The sequence below is a fragment of the Nycticebus coucang genome, chromosome 7 (genome assembly GCF_027406575.1).
Source record: "Nycticebus coucang isolate mNycCou1 chromosome 7, mNycCou1.pri, whole genome shotgun sequence".
In the NCBI taxonomy this organism is placed as follows: domain Eukaryota; kingdom Metazoa; phylum Chordata; class Mammalia; order Primates; family Lorisidae; genus Nycticebus; species Nycticebus coucang.
Genome location: NC_069786.1, coordinates 130,235,184 through 130,251,595, shown reverse-complemented (window position 1 = coordinate 130,251,595; position 16,412 = coordinate 130,235,184). Strand labels below are relative to the sequence as shown.

Genomic DNA, 16,412 nt, shown 5'->3' with positions numbered 1-16,412 from the left:
CTTTTATATTCACAGTTTTCAACGACCCATCATTTTTTTCCCCATTTTAAAACAAAGTTGGGAAACAAAACGCTTGTTGGGCATATACTCCGCGGTGCTTGCCACACTGGCACTGAGGAGATGAACACGACGACGGCCCACCCCCTTGAAAGTCCCGTTCTGTTGAGGCCGATTAAATACGCTCATTCACGAAGGCAGGCAGAAGAACGGCAAGTGGGATCGGTGTTACGAGAAAGAATCAGGGAGGTCACGTGAGGAGTACAGGCAAAGTCTCCTCCCAACCAAGTCTTTGAAGCGGGAGACACTGTGCAGAGACGCATTCTAGGCAGCTGACACGAGTTCAATCTTCATGATCTTCCCCAGCAGTGGCCCAGCCCACTTACCCACCAGGCAGTGCCAGGGACTTGGAGTCACAGGTTCCCAAATGGAATCTTAATAAACCTATTTGTGAATCAAAACATGGCAATCTGTTTCAGAAATGTGAGACAGATAAGTTTAAAGTTCCTTCTAAGCATCCAGCTCTGTCCTTTGGAAGGTGCTCCTGGGAACGTGCCTGCGGAAGGTCCCCTCCTCTACTTGGGAGACGCGGAGGTCACAGAAGACGCCGCACTGGCAGATCTGAAGTCTCAGGTCAGGCTTCTTCTGTAGCGTGACTTAGTGCTGATACCGCTTCTTCCAGTGAGATATTAATATATTCTTCTATCTCCTTTTCCCCCAATTACAGTCTGTTCTGATATGGCATTTGTCATATGCCATGTTCAGTGGTAAGTACCCAGCAGGCAGCACACGGTGGCCCTCACTGACCCACTCTGACAGGCATGCTGTACTTTGTTTGAATCTACACTAAGTGACTTGCGGCTTCTGTTCATTTTTATTTTATAGGGAAACATGGTTTCTTGAAACATTTGTAAAGCATCCACTTTTACCCCTTTATTTACATTGTTTTTGTACCATTGTGATCCATATGTTAAATGTTGTTATGAAAAGCTGTGTTATCAGTTTCCCAGGAGCTCAGGACATCAGCTCTCAAGTTAGGTTGCTAAACTAGATGTGGTATTGTTTTCTTTCGCATTAATATTCACAGAGAAGGGGGGTTTTCTCCAAATGGAGAGGCTGGATTAAGTACAACAGTGTCGAAAGGCGTCTTTCTTACTGTTGTTGGACTTTAGTGAGCGTCCCTTCTTTCTCTCGAAGGCAAGAATGTAGAGGCGTGAGCTGTACGACCAGCACTTGTGGATCTTTGGCTTTTATGTGTCCTTAATGTATGAAATCACCTTCTTCAAAAAAGCAGACAGCTTGATTCTCATGAGAACAACTGGGAAGTTACTTTTTTCTTGTATTAGGTTGAAAGATGCTGTTTTTAGATCAAAAATGGATGAATATTGGCAGCTTAATATGTTTCAACTTAAATATAAATGGGAGCTAAAAGTTATCCACCCCTGCTGAATTACAACAAGCAGTTTGGGCCTGCTGGTTAGAGCCAAAGACTTGACAGTGTTGCAGAATCAAGTGTTATTTCATTGACAGAGCAGGCACTGGAGAATTGCGTTAGCACCAACGAAGCTGAAGGTGAAGTCCTTTTGTTAACGCAGACTCTAGTCTTGTGAATTATACTCACATAGAAATTAATCCTAAAGTCTCATTTTTGGAACATAATGATTGATTAAAATGAGCTTTTGGCTCATATTTAGAAATATAAAGCTCATTTTGTAAGTTGCTTTCAATGGAGATGAATATAAAAACTACTCAGGATCAATTTCATTTAAGAGATACATATTCCTATGATTTTCAAAAAAGATTTTTATCATTCCTCGAGGTACTCTTTCCCTCCGATGTCATTATGTAGTGCTGCTTGTTTTTTCTGAAGCAGAATGTGTTTAAGAGTGCTTTCTAAAACCATTGGAGAAATGTCTGTTTCTTTTTCTAGGCCATGGCCTTACTCCCTTTCCTGGAGTCCAGTATTCTGTCCCCAGCCTTCCTCAGAGCCTGGACGGTAGAGAGTAAGCGCCTGGGCAGACTTTTACGAGCCAACCAGCAGCTGCTCAAGTAGGTTCCTGGGTGGGCTTGCTGTCCCTCCCTGCTGCCACACTGGGCAGTGGGGAGGGCTTCATAGAGGGGTTGGCCTTTTGTGTCAGACAGTAACAGCTCACTCCTGGCAATTCCAGGAATGTGGGTTGGACAGTGCTTTTTACCACAAACTCTAGTGTGATTTCAGTTTTCCATGTTAAGTCCAAATGTAGCTTTGTGTATTTTTTCTATGCTCCAGAAACTGTGGCGCTGTCATGACTTAGAAGTATTTGGAGTGAAGGAGAAGGCAGGGGTGAACTGGTCCTCCATTAGGCAATGTTTGATTCAGCTCCTCCTGGAACTCTGAACTCAGAGAGTACTTGGGGCATTAAGTCATTGTTAGTTTCCTTTGCAAAAAGCAGCCCTGAGGGCTTCTTTTACACCCACTCTCTTACCACCCCAAAGTGACTGGCATAGGGACCTAACCCCCGGTTGAACAGAGGGGCATTTCTTTGACAACTTCATCTTTATGGAGCCAGACTTGCACATCCCTGTTAGGAACCAACCCAAGGATGTAATCACCATGGCAAGTATTCTAGTTTTTGCCCTTTACTGAAAGCTCAAGTGTCCTTATATGGTATTCAGAAAACAATCCTTTGTATAAGAAAAAGCTTAAAATTTGAAAAAAAAATAGTTTAAAAAATTAAGTAGCATGCCACTCTATATTACTTTGTTTCACCTATCAGGGAATATAAACTGGGACGGAGAACTGAGATCTGCTTAGAGCCCCTTCAGAAAGAAGAAAACTTGGGGTAAGAAATTCTATTGTACAAATAATGTTATGCACACATGTCATAGGGGGTGATTCGTCTCTTTAAAAATTTAACAATTTAAGGCAGACACGGTGGCTTACGCCTATAATCCCAGGACAGGACTCTGAGAGGCTGAGGTGGGCGGATTGCTTGAGGCCAGGAGTCGGAGACCAGTCTAGGCAACATAGTGAGACCCCATCTCTACAAAATGAGAAAACAAATTAGCTGGACGTAGTGGCATACACCTATGGTGCCAGCTACTCAGGAGGCTGAGGTAGGAGGATCACTCCTGAACCCAGGAGTTCAGGCTGCAGTGAGCAATGATCACACCACTGCACTCCAACCTGGGTGACGGAGCAAGATCCTGTCTTTTAAAAATTAAACATGTACTCTTAACCCAAATTATATATTCAGGAGTAGTTTCCTAGAGGGCATTTCCTGGATTAAAGAGTATGGATGTTTTAAACCTCTTAAATTGTTAAATTTCTTTCGGTAAGTTGTCACAACTTCTGTGCCCACAAGCAGAATTGGTGAGTATGTGTTTCACCTCACTCTCTAAGCAGCACTGTTTAGATGCTGCTAAATGAACGTGGTCATCTTGGTCTGACTTGCAGCAGTGCTTTGAGTGCTCCTAAGGTGGGGCACTTCTTTAAAGGCTTATAAGTGGTTGTATCTTTGAGTGGGTGAATGAATTGTTTCATATATTTTGCCTACTTTTGTAATAAGGGTCTTAGAAAAGAACACTGATGCAATGTGTACGAGCACTGCATATGGGAAGAGAAAAGAGAGAGCAGGCACAGTCCTGTTCCTGGGACTGACCCCGGAGCCCGTGGCGTGGTCTGTGTAAGGACAGGTCTGAAGTACGTGGGAGCACAGGAGATATGGAAGACTGCACCGAGGGTGCGGGAGGCACAGGAAGGCGCATGAAGGCTTTGGTAGCCTTAAGACGTGCGAGAGTGTCATCTCCTCCACCTCAGCAGCTCTGAGGTAGGACAGGAGGGTCTTTCTCACACAGGAATTACTGGGCCAAAGGGCACAGACGGCAGGCGGCTCCTGCTGCATCTCCAGAGACCTCTCTAGCACCCCAGGCCCAGGCTATGGCGGGGAGCGAGGACTGTACCCCACATAGGTGACTCCCGAGAGCTCCAGCACTTACCTTTACTCTCCAGGATAGTGGCTGCGTCTGGGACATAAATGTCATTGCTTTGTGGCCCTTCCTGTCAGCCCCCAGTGCCTTTTCCTAGCTGATGGAGTATTTGTGTTTGGTCCCTTTTCCAGTGGATTCTGGATGCTGGATGCCCGGCGCTTCCAATCACTTCAGATTGTCTGAACGCCAGTCAATATTCTAAATGACATGGGAAAAAGACAGTGAATTCTTTGCAAACTGCTGTGTCTTAGTGTCTTGGGACCATATCTGAGTCAACATGCAACTCAAAAATAATTTTTTAAAAGAAATGTTGAATGCAGGAGATAGTTTGAGGTTAGGGTGATGTTTACAATATGGATAAGAAGGATTTGATCCCCCAGGATCTCCCCTACTTTTAACCACATGCCAATTCCCTGACTAATGTTTGGTAAGATTTGACAAGAATTTGGGAAAAATTTAAATGCATTCAAAGTTTGTGAAAATTTAAAAAAAAAAAAAAAAAAGCAGCTTTGAAGCTTAGCGCCGTCTGTCATAAGCAGCGAGCGCCCTCTGAGCTCAGAGGAGCAGCCGTGCACCGCCATGGGCCTTCCTTGCCTCTCCTGTCCCTGGCCAACCTCCAGGGCTCTCTGAGCCCTTCAGGGAGCCTGTCCCTCATCTTCCTCTTCACAGCCTGCGTCACCCCGGCACCTTCAGCATTTGCACCCACAAGTGTTTCCAGCACTGGCAGGCATGAGTGGCACAGGCTCCAGGGCCCAACCTATCAGAATCCCTCTTCCACCGCAGCCTCCTTCGCATTCTGTGAGCACCATGTCCGCCAGGCCCATCCTCCTGCACCCTCTGCTCCACAGCATCACCCTTCCTGCTGGTGACAATGCCAGGGTAGCAGAAATACAGCATTTACGATCACTCTGTGTCTCTGCATCTTAAAACTAATAGTTTACATTCCCCTTTTCTGCCTTCCAGCCCTGTCTGCAGCTCTGCCTCACGTCCTGTAACAGTCCCAACAGGCCCTTTTTCTGTTTCTCTTCCCTCCCCTCCTCCTGCAGGCGCAGCTCCACATCTCCCACCTTGTGTCTCCCTCCTCACCTTTTTTTTTTGTAGAGACAGAGTCTCACTTTATTGCCCTGGGTAGAGTGCTGTGGCATCACAGCTCACAGCAACCTCCAACTCCTGGGCGTAAGCGATTTTCTTGCCTCAGCCTCCCGAGTAGCTGGGACTACAGGCGCCCGCCACAACGCCCGGCTATTTTTTTGTTGCAGTTTGGCTGGGGCCGGGCTTGAACCCATCACCCTCAGTATATGGGGTTGGTGCCCTGCCCACTGAGCGACAAGTGCTGCCCTTTTTTTGGCAGTTTTTGGCCAGGCCGGGTCTGAACCCACCACCTCCGGTGTATGGGGCTAGCGCCCTCCTCCTTTGAGCCACAGGCACCACCCACTCCCTCCTCAACTTTAACCCTGGACTTCTTCTCCCAGCTACCCTACAGAACCCCAAATCCAGAGCATAACCAGCTCTCCTCCCACCAGCTGCTGGCCCTGGATGGGCTTCAGTTAGGTTGGGGCCCTCTCATCCTTCCCACGCGGCTCTGCAGCCCCTACCCAGGGCAGAGCCTCTTTCCTTCCCTTCACCACCAAGGAAGCTTCCCCACCCTCTCCAGGGCACTCTGCACAGACTGAGAGTGGGACCCTTTCTCTTTGGACTTTCTGTCCCTGTGCATCTTCCTGTTCGTCTGTCCAGCCTTGGAACTACACTGTCACCACAGCAGTATAATCAGTCATGGTGCTTGGTGAGTCCAGCCCCTTGGCTTTGTTCTTTAAAATATCTTAGCTCTCTGGTTCTGTTCTTCATCAGGATTGAAGAAAATCAAAGTTGAGAATAAGGGTACCCCTCTAGTATTCAGGATTGAAGGAAAATCTCTCCTTATAAAACCCAGCAAGGTCCCAGGGGAAGCTTTGCCTGCCGTGCTCCAGCACTCGCCACGTGTGCTTTTCACCCACTTGTCGTAAATCTGGCGTGTGATTTCTGTTTTCTGGTGCAGCCCCCAGGACGTGCTGCTGAGGACACAGATGCGCATCCCCGGGGAGAGGGCCTATGCCCTGGCCGTGGACGTGGTATGGGACACCACACAAGGCTGGACTGCCAGGTCCCTAAGGCAGAGGGTCGCTGACTTCTATGACCTTCCTGTGGAGAAAATTGAAATTGCCAAATACTTTCCTGAAAAGTTCGAGTGGCTTCCAATATCTAGCTGGGTAAAGTTGTGGGGCTTCCTTGGAGAAATGGGCCTTCCTGGCCTAGCGAATAAGTTAACTGCAGCTTTTCACAGGGATGAGGAATCTAGTAAGAATTTGAAGCTGGGTATTAAGATGTTTTGTTTTCCTCTAGAGCCAGCAAATTACCAGGAGAAAAAAGAAGAAAAAGCAAGATAATTTGCAAGGGGCACCTTATTACTTGAAAGATGGAGATATTATTGGTGTTAAGGTAAGTTGATTAACAGCAAACATCACTTAGACAAGACACAAGGTTCAAATGATTTTAAAGTTTTATCAAATCTTCAAGACACAGATAATCCCATTTTATACAAACTGTTTCAGAGATTGGATAATAGAGGGAAAGACAGGCAACTTGTTTTATGAGACAACAAACCCCAGTACGAAAACTGCCAAGGATTATAACAATTTAGACCAGTTTCACTTATGACCATAAATACAAAATTCTAAATAAAATACTAGCACATCAAACCCAGCAAGTATGTTTTAAAAAATATTACAGTGTAGCAATATAGTGAGGTTTATCCAAAGAATTCAAGGACAGCAATGTCAAGAATATAGGATATAATCACTGTACTGCCACATTAAAGAAGAAAAATCACATGGCTGATCCAACAGATAGAAAAGAAAAGCATACTGTAGATTTTACTGTTAAAAATTCATTTTCATTCATGATTTAGAAAAAGAACCTAAGCAAGGTGCAGTGACTATAATCAGAGTGCCTGTAATCCCAGCACTCTGGGAAGCTGAGTCCCAGCTACTCAGGAGGCTGAGGCAGGAGGATTGCTGGAGCCCAGGAATTGGAGGTTACAGTGAGCTACGACAACACCACTGCACTCTACCTGGAGCAACAGAGCAAGACTCTGGCTCAAAAAAAACTAAAAGAAAAGAACTCAGCACAAACTAGTTAGGAATAAATGGAAACACCCTAACCTAATATGGGTACTTCCTGAAAACTTACTGCAATATTCATATCAAAAACTTAGACCTCCAACTTTAAAAGTAAATAATTAAAAGTTGAAAGGGAGATAAAAGAAACGAGAGAAAATATAAAACTGTTCTTACAAAGGTAACTGAAGATTAGACTATCCAGCAAAACCACTAAATCTGATGGAGAATTCTAAAGATTCCAAGATTGATACGTAAAACCTCAGGGTACATGAACACATCCAGCAAAAGATTTCTTTTTTTTTTTTACTTTTTTGTAGAGACAGAGTCTCACTTTATGGCCCTAGGTAGAGTGCGTGGCCTCACACAGCTCACAGCAACCTCTAACTCCTGGGCTCAAGCGATTCTCTTGCCTCAGCCTCCCGAGTAGCTGGGACTACAGGCGCCCGCCACAACGCCCGGCTAGCAGCAAAAGATTTCTTTCTGTCTGTCTTTCTTTTTTTTTTTTTTTGTAGAGACAGAGTCTCACTTTATGGCCCTCGGTAGAGTACTGTGGCGTCACACAGCTCACAGCAACCTCCAACTCCTGGGCTTACGCAATTCCCTTACCTCAGCCTCCCAAGTAGCTGGGACTATAGGCTCCCGCCACAACGCCCCGCTATTTTTTTTTTGTTGTTGCAGTTTGGCCCGGGCCGGGTTTGAACCCGCCACCCTTGGTATAAGGGGCCGGTGCCCTGCCCACTGAGCCACAGGCACTGCCCTCTTTTTTTTTTTTAAGTCATAAACACATAGATCATATATACATTAATGAATTTATGGGGTACAATGTGTTGACTTTATATACAGTTTGGAATGTTTATATCGAACTAGTTAATATATCCTTCATTTACTTAATTATTGTGTTAAGACATTCAAGGTGCACATTGCAAGGGTACATGTCTAATCTATTAAGTATAGAGTATAAATGTCTTAACCAGCAAAAGATTTCTAAAACCTTCTGGAGAGTATTGGAAAAATATAACCGAACTGTATTAAAGAAAGCTGCAGTCAGATGCAGAGCCAGGCCGTATTTTTGTAAGGGCAGCAAAAGATGTCACTTCTTCCCAAATCATCTATACATTTAGTACAATTCCAGTGAAAATCCACATGGATTAGGTTAAATCAAATAAATTGAATAAATTCATATGTTAGAGCAAAGAGCCAGAGAGCTAGGATATTTTTAAAGAGGAACAACGCCAAGGTTCTTGCCTTACAAGCACGAGGAATGATGGCAGTGCCGTGGTGACAGCGTAGTTTTGAGGCAACATTAAAAATGAATTATTCAGTGAATGGTACTGGGAGAACTGGCTGCATGGGAAAACTGTATTCATCATTTCGACTTAAAGAGGGTTACCGAATTTATACAGGTTGGATATCTTTATTCAGAATGCTTGGGAGGCCAGGTGCAGTGGCTAACACCTTAATCCTAGCGCTCTGGGAGGCCAAGGCGGATGGGTTGCTTGAGCTCACGAGTTTAAGATCAGCCTGAGCAAAAGCAAGACCCTGTCTCTACTAAAAATAGAAAAACTGAGGGAAGAGGATCGCTTGAGCCCAAGAGTTGGAGGTTGCTGTGAGCGATGATACCATGGCATTCTTCTCAGGGCAACAGCTTGAGTCTCTGTCTCCAAAAAAAGAAAAGAAAAGAAAAAAAATGCTTGGGAACAAAAGTATTTCAGAGTTCAGATTTTGGATTATTTGCATTGTACTTACTGGTTGAGCATCTCTAATCCAAAAATCTAGCGAAGTCTCAATTATTCCAATGAGCATTTCAAGCATTAAGTCAGTGTTTAAAGTTTTAGATTTTGGAACATTTTGGATTTTAGATTTTGAGATCAGGGATATTCTACTGGCATAAGCTTCAGGACCCATAAAACCCATATCTTCCTCCGCTCACAACCGGATATGGCAGTCAGTGTGAGGTTGAACACGTGAAAGTGAGAAGCATTTATTTTCAACCTTTAGAAGAAAATCTTTATGACTTTGGGTTCAGAAGGATTTTTTCAACCTTCAGAAGAAAATCTTTATGACTTCGGAAACCATTAAAAGTGAAAAGGCAAATTACAATCAGGGGAAGACACATGCAGTAATGTAAGTAGCAGGTTATTATCCAGAACATGTGTCACACTTTTACAAACCACTTCAAAAAAGATGACTCAACAGAGGAGAGATGAGCAAGGGCTGCCACCGTGCAGTTCACAGGCGAGGACTGCGGGGCCAGTGAGTCCCCCGTGACGGGCAGAACCTGCTTCCCCAGCAGAGCTGTGACTGGTGCAGGTGCTCTGGAGAGCAGCTTCCAGTGTTGAGTACGAAGGTGCCCGTACTTCACCACCAAGTTAAAGAGATCCTAGCAAAATCCAAATACACACCACACAGAGAGATGGGCAGACCGTTCAGTGAAGCACTGCTTGTAATAGCATAAAGAGAAAAGAGCTTAAATGACCCCCTCGAAAGGAGATAAATGAAAAAATAAATATTGCTTCGGTGGCATAATACACAGCAGTTAAAACAAATGACCCAGAGCTGCAAACATCAATAAGAAAATACACCCAAATAAAGAAAAAGTCAGGATGAACACTTACATACAAGATAAACCCACCTAAAACGTGAGGTTTCACGGAGGATTGTGTCTCTAAGGAGTCACAGAATAAAAGTGAAGGTGGGGGCAGTAACACAACTGAGCTCACTGTAGGGTTGGGGAGGGCCTGCAACAGGCGCTGCCAAGTTTTTTCGTTTAGAAATGAGGCAAACACAGTACAAAGATACTTACTACTAATAGCTAATGTTTCCTGCGTGTTCCACTGTATGCCGAGCGCTCACTGAGGCGCCCTCCCCGGGGGCAGCGGAGGGTGAGGCCAGTATTTCTCGTAAGGAGCGTCAGAAACCCTTCCCTGTCTGGGGTGCTGGGAGACCTGTTCTCCTCACTCAGTGGAACCTGAGGTTTGAGGGAAATTTCGAGGAGTTAGAGGACACGTCGGTGCCTTTCCGAAGCTCACAGTCAGCTAGAGATACACACAGGGAAGCAGGTTGATGGTGTTTCTGGTGTAGCCCCTGGAGGGTTGTCAGGGCCCAGTGGACACCTCCTGCACTGTCTGTGCCTAACACAGGCCCCTGTGCTGGGCTCACCCCTGGGGAGCATTTGCTGCTGAAGGCGAAGGTTAGACAGCTGCAAGTTAATTTCCCTTATGAAGCTCTTCCTGCCACCCCAAGGTTGTTTTCATGAGCACGAGAATGGTTTTTATCAGTTACTAACCTAGTTGATGTAAACTTGAATATCCCCTTTTGTCAAATTATGTAGTTTTTAAAACATCTCTTTTAAATGTAGGCTAAAAAGGTGTCTGAAAACATTACTCATTATTTTGAAATGTAGAATCTCCTGGTCGATGAGGACGACGATTTCAGCACAATCAGAGATGATGCTGGAAAAGAAAAACAGAAACAACTCGCACTGGGGACAAAGAAAAGGTAATTAGCAGTATGGGCTCCGACAGCCATTGCCGCAGTCGCCCTCTGACTTCTCACTCCGGAGGGAAACCTGACCGCGGCTGGGGGCTTGCCGTGGAGCTGTCACAGCGTGGGCGCTCCTCTGCCATGCACTGGGTGGCTGCCCCCTCAGGTCCTGGAGCCTCCTGTGGACATGTGAAGGCAACATGCACCACAGAGGCCTTGTGAGAAGTCCTCCCGCCCTCTTCCCTGCACACGTCATCCTCCTCCCACCACTTGCAGCCTCGCCACACTGCCCGGGTCACAGCCTTTGGTTTAGGGTCCCACCCCTCCTGTCTCCGGCACCCACACTGTGAGCATCCCCAGCAAGCCCCCACCCGACCACTGCCACTCCACCTTCTCACTTTCTCTCCCAGGGTCAGAGCCTCGCTGCCCCCAAGGGCCCCTGTGTCTTCAGTGCCCTCAGCCCTCTCCTCTGTCCTCCCTCGGGCCTCCCACTCTATAGTGCCTGCTTCTTCTTTCCCCACCACACATGCTGCCCAGGTCACGCTGCCTGAGGGCTCACTGCTTCTACTTGGGGAGCTGTGGACCTCGGTGCACAGCCGGGCTCTCTCCCGGCCTCCAGGCTCCTGCAATAGCCCATAGAAGCTTCAACTCGCACGCCTGCTTTGTGCGGCTCAGTTTATCCTGTTCAGCCAACCCAGCACCAGGAGCCCCAGCACCTGGCCCGTGGTACCTCCACACAGGCCACACCAGAGGCCGCGGGGGTGTCTCCATCTCTCCCCACCCCAGTCTCAGTAACTCTGGCTGTCTCCTCAGTCAGCCTTTCCCAGGCTCAAATTGCTCCCACCTTGGTAGATACCATCTTTTCCTACCCGGATCACTCAGTAGCCTTTGATGTGATCTATCCCCTAACCAGGCCCTGCCCACCTGCTTCCCTTTCCTCCTGCCCAGCAACACGCCAGGTGTCCTCTGCCTTTGGGGGTGGTGTCTAGCCACGGGAAGAGAGGTCCAGGTAGAGGTAGCCAGGCATGTAGACCCTCGGGGCCATGGCCATGAGCTGAGAATTGGGGTGTGGTCGGGAGCCTCAGAGGGTTGGAAGTGGGAACCCTTTGAAGTGATGACTGGCTGGTATATGGTAGCCTGAATTCACATTTCTCTGCTCATGCGTAGTGCTGGTTGAGCGCAGTGATCTTAGGGGTAATAGTGGAAGCAGGGAGACTAGTGAGGAGACCATCCTGCTGATTACGTGAAGGTGACAGTGGATGAGACTGGGCAGTGAGGATGGAAGGTCCCAGACTGTGGCAGAAGCAGTGGGAGCTTTGCTCTGTAGTTCACAGCCGTACCCTCAGGGCCTGCAACAGATGCTCAGGGGACACGTTCAGTTTTGGAGTCACACATGGACCTCAGGTTGGTCCTCCCTGCTGTGGTGCCCCGGACGACGCCCTGCTCCCTTGTCCCTCTACTGTCGCCCCTCCTCCAGGGCACACCCTTGCCCTGGGAGCTCCTCTTCTGTGCTCTTTGTGTCGTGGGCAGCTCCTAGGCAGCACCTTCCCCATCATGTCAGGGATCCCCAAGAGGTCAAGGGGCAGTTCGCCCCCATTCACAGCTCCACACCTCGTGGGGCCCTCATGAATGAAGGATCTGGCTGCTTTGAGGTTTCCCTATTTGCAAGTCACACATAGATTATTTAGAGTCACATGTAAAATTCTCTGACACATTTGATACATGCACACTGAAATCTTGCCTTCTTCCACATTCAAATGGGATAAAACTGTCTCCTTCAGACCTCTCACATGGTAAGCTATCAGCAGGGCTGCCATTTTGAGTCATCCAGCACCTTTCCCGGCCTGTCACCTGCACATCCGTCTGTTGTCTCAGGTAGGGCATTTTTAAAATCTGTGTCTGTCGCTGAAAATCTTATCCCCGGCCTCACACACCTCATTTGCACAATATCAGAACAGTTATGTTTACCAGCACTATGACGTCACCACTTACCATCTTGTTTTTCACTTACTTTATCTATTTTTCGGAAAGTTAATAGAATCACATACCTTTAAATGTAAAAGCCACGAAGAGTTTCACTGAGAAGACCCATGTCCAGACCCTCCGTGTCCTCGGGTATGGACGGGCGTGGCTGTCACCTGCACATCCTCCCAGGGACAGCTTCCGTGCACGGGGGACATGAGCGTGCTTTTCCTCTTTTGACACAAGCCTCTTGGCATGCCTTGCTGTTTTCACTTAACCCGCCTCATGCAGGGGGTTGGTGTCCTGCTGCCTGAGACCACGGCGTGGGCACAACGCCCAGTTCTCCATCCCCATGTCCCCAGTCCTGCCGCTGTCCTGCTGCCTAACCCTGTCTACTCAGCGTGTTGCAGGGCAGGTGTGGGCACACTTGTCGGCCACAGTTCTCCAAGGGGAATTAACTGGGTCGAAGGAGGTAACTGTTTATAATTCTGGAAACAAACCTGTAAGTAAATAAGAAAAGACCAATAGTCAAATAAAACTCCAGTGGCTGACCCCTCCCTGCACTGAGCACCTCCTGACAGTGACCTGATCCTCATGGGCTGGACATGAACCCATGTACGTGTCAGTCCAGCAGCCCTGGCTCCTCAGTTGACCACTTCCACATGCTGACCAGTCTGTTACAGGCCCTTCTGTGGTCACTTTACAGAGGTTCTCCTGTACAGGTAAAGGTTATGGACATTCACAGGAAAGGAAGTGCAGATTGCTGGCCAACATATAAAAATGTGCTCAACCAGCACTACGCATGAGCAGAGAAATGTGAATTCAGGCTACCAGCAGATCCCCCTGCACACCCACCAGAAATGCTGAAATGGAGAGAGGCTGCTGACACCAGTGTGGCGAGGAGGCAACGGGACCGGGCCTCTTGGGCCCTGCTGGGGGATGGGGACAGCCACTGTGGAAGATGTGGGGCCTTCCTGAACCATAGCAGCGCCACCTGAAGTGTGTGCTCATACCACGTAGGCACCAAGGTGTACGAAAAATGTGCAGCAGCTTTAATCACTGCCAAATCTGGCACAGCTGAAAGAATGCCCAGCGGTGGGCCAGGCCATGGTGCTGAGCTCAAGGACCAGGCTGTGCAGGTGCCAGTGGAGCTCCTATATGGTGTGGTCATTTGAGTGCAGGTCACAACCAGTGCCAGTCACACTGGCACTGGGGGGTGTGACTGGGTGGGGTCCAAGGGGTTCCCTCAGGCTGGGGGCTAAAGGAGCAAAGGCACCCCTGCCTCGTGTCACGGAGGTGTACGTTTGTGGCAGTCCACAGAGCTGTGTTTATAGTCTGTGCACACCCCATGAATGTTAAGCTTCAGTTTCAAAAGTGAAGGGAAAATGAATACTCTGCTATGAGAAGTTTTCCCCTAGCACATTGGAAGAGCCAAGAGTTTGGGACACGCCACATGGCCAGTGTGTGGGGAACCCACCATCCTCACACATGGGGCTGGTGGGAGGGGGACGGAGTCCTCAGGTGGGGGGTGTGGGAATAGCCAGCACCATTGCCAGCACCTGTCCCTGTTCCAAACCCTTCAGTTCAGTGACCCCCCCACCATCCCCATGACTGCAAGTCAGTGACACTCTGTCTCCCACAGCCGAGAAGCCCTCCATGTGCAGAGTGATGACATCCTCTCCAGTGCACAGACCCCTGGCCGGCCCCGAGGACCAGAAGCTTCTCTTTCTATCCACGTGGGGAGTTTCAGATAGCACCGGCCACACCAGGTCTCCGGGCGCAGGGCACAGGTTCTGCGCTCTGCTCAATAACCTGGAAGCAAGTGTTGTCAGCTTGTGGGTAGAGCCTCGGGTCCCACAAGCTCTGCTTCATCACAAGCACAGGGACGTCTCTGAGGCCAGACAGGTGCACTTCGCTCAGCTCTGTGACACACACCTAGACACCCTACACACAGGTGCCAACAGCTGTGACCTCACACCACACCTGACCCCCAGCCGCCCTTTTTACCAGGAAACTTACTGCCTGCTCATTAAGCACAGATATGGCCACGTGGCCCGTTGTTCGACTCTGACAGGTCTGTATAGAATCCGCACGTGCCCCATCACCTCTTCCCCCGTCTAGATGACGCCTAGTGATCCGCACTGACAGAGGCTCTGACATCCCGCTGTGCTGCTGGGCTGGCCAAGCTGTGCCAAACTGGGAAAGGTGGTCTATTTTCTGGGCTTCATCTCCCCCCACATCATCTGGTCCTCATCTATGTCCTGTTCCCCCTTTGGTCTGAGTTAAAACTGTGATGCTGAGGTGTCAGTTCTCTCTCCGTACTGAGGAGACAGATGGGAGTTACTCCAGCTCTGAGGGTTCATTCTGACCTAGCTGATCAGACATTCTCACTGCTGCGGCCACTGCTGCCCACGACACCTCAGCCTATCCTGGCTGGAGGCCTAGTGGGCAGGCAGGGTAGTGGTGGAACAGGCCTGGCATGGTCTAGGGGGCTTGAAGTTATCCTAGGAAGGCTAAGTTGACATATTCCTGAGTAGCCTCAATCAAAACAGATAAGAAAAAGAAAATATAAAGATGTTTTCCTCCTAATTCAGCACAGATCATTATTCAACTTAAAGAAATACAGCATCTGTGTCACTGAGTTGATTTGGGACAGTGGGATGGTTGACTTCCTCAGACACCAGCCTGTTCTTAGCTTGGTTGTCACATGCATTTCACGGATTCTTGTCAGCCCTGTGTCACTGATGTGAAACCAGAACTAAAGAGAAGGGCAGGGAGTGAAACTGGGCACAGCGTCTCTGCCTGTGTGCCCAGCTCCTGCTGCCCACGCCACCTTTCCATAGAACTGATGCTCACTGAACAGGTGGCCTGCTTTCCCTTCTCAGTTCTACTGGCAAAACCACTATTAGAAACCCCTCATCTCTTCTGGACATGTCAAGAGTTTCTATGTCTTAAATAACATGTCCAGTTCTGTGGAGCACTTAGACGTGAGAAGCTGGACTTTGACTAGCGAGCCGCTTCCCAGTCCTCAAACACTACTCAGCCTCAGGAGGCGGCCTGGGGGTGCAGACTGTGTCCTCATGGGTCCCGTGGGGGGCTTCGATACCAAAACTACATATCACGGCTGACGATGCTGGAAACCCAGCCCTGCCATGTACAGGCTGCTCCTTTTCTTTTACTGGCATATTTCCTTATTATGTACCTGTGGCTCATAGTAATAAAATATTAATTTAATAACTAAGAAGCTTTACTTTTAGAAAGCCAGAGGTTTCTCTGAACGTTTCTAGAAGTACTGAGACCAGTGTGGGTGGATGTGCCTTAAAATGCTGTCCAGCAGGGGCGGCCACTTCTGTTTTTTTTTGTTTTCCTTCTTTCTCCTTCCTTCCTTTTTTCTCTTAACTTTTTTTCTTTTAATTTAGGGATAAACTGGGATATACAGGGAGAAAGCTCTAAAATTTTGTTAAAGAAAAATAAACCATTTTTAAAGTTGAAGCCCTTAGTGTGCGTCAAGTCTGACTGCTTTAGGGTCTAGTTAAGAGAGGAACTTCTGTGGCCTTTCCCAAGCACACTTAAGATGGTAAATGAACACGGTTTATATTTAGAAATACTGTATCAGTAGTGCTTTAGAAATAACAAAATCATGTTTGGGTTTTAAATAAATACAGACTCCTGGGAAAACTGCATTGGACAAAACTGGATACAGCCTGGCTCTCTTCTAGGGAAAACAGGATCGGCAGTGGGGGCAGTGGGGCTATTGCAAAAACATATATTCGGCATGTTTTCCTGTCAAAAAAGGAAGGGGGGCAAGAGTCCCCTGCAAACCCATAATATAGCTTCATAGATGCT

At 47.8% G+C, this 16,412-nt stretch overlaps 1 protein-coding gene across 5 annotated transcripts in view; it reads left to right on the top strand.

The window, feature by feature from the left end:
* The window catches only part of USP40 (ubiquitin specific peptidase 40), a 91,106-nt gene extending 75,048 nt beyond the window's left edge, over positions 1-16,058 (top strand). For 4 of the 5 annotated variants that reach the window (XM_053597284.1, XM_053597283.1, XM_053597285.1 and 1 more), the window contains 7 exons: positions 536-630; positions 1,928-2,046; positions 2,754-2,819; positions 6,002-6,212; positions 6,346-6,441; positions 10,525-10,619; positions 14,209-16,058. In XM_053597284.1, coding sequence (XP_053453259.1) covers positions 536-630; positions 1,928-2,046; positions 2,754-2,819; positions 6,002-6,212; positions 6,346-6,441; positions 10,525-10,619; positions 14,209-14,320 — 794 coding nt within the window. In that variant the 3' untranslated portion in view covers positions 14,321-16,058. Of the gene's footprint in view, positions 1-535; positions 631-712; positions 765-1,927; positions 2,047-2,753; positions 2,820-6,001; positions 6,213-6,345; positions 6,442-10,524; positions 10,620-14,208 lie in introns of those variants that run through there. The other variant, XM_053597289.1, reaches the window with a different exon arrangement.
* Positions 16,059-16,412: the final 354 nt, after the last annotated feature.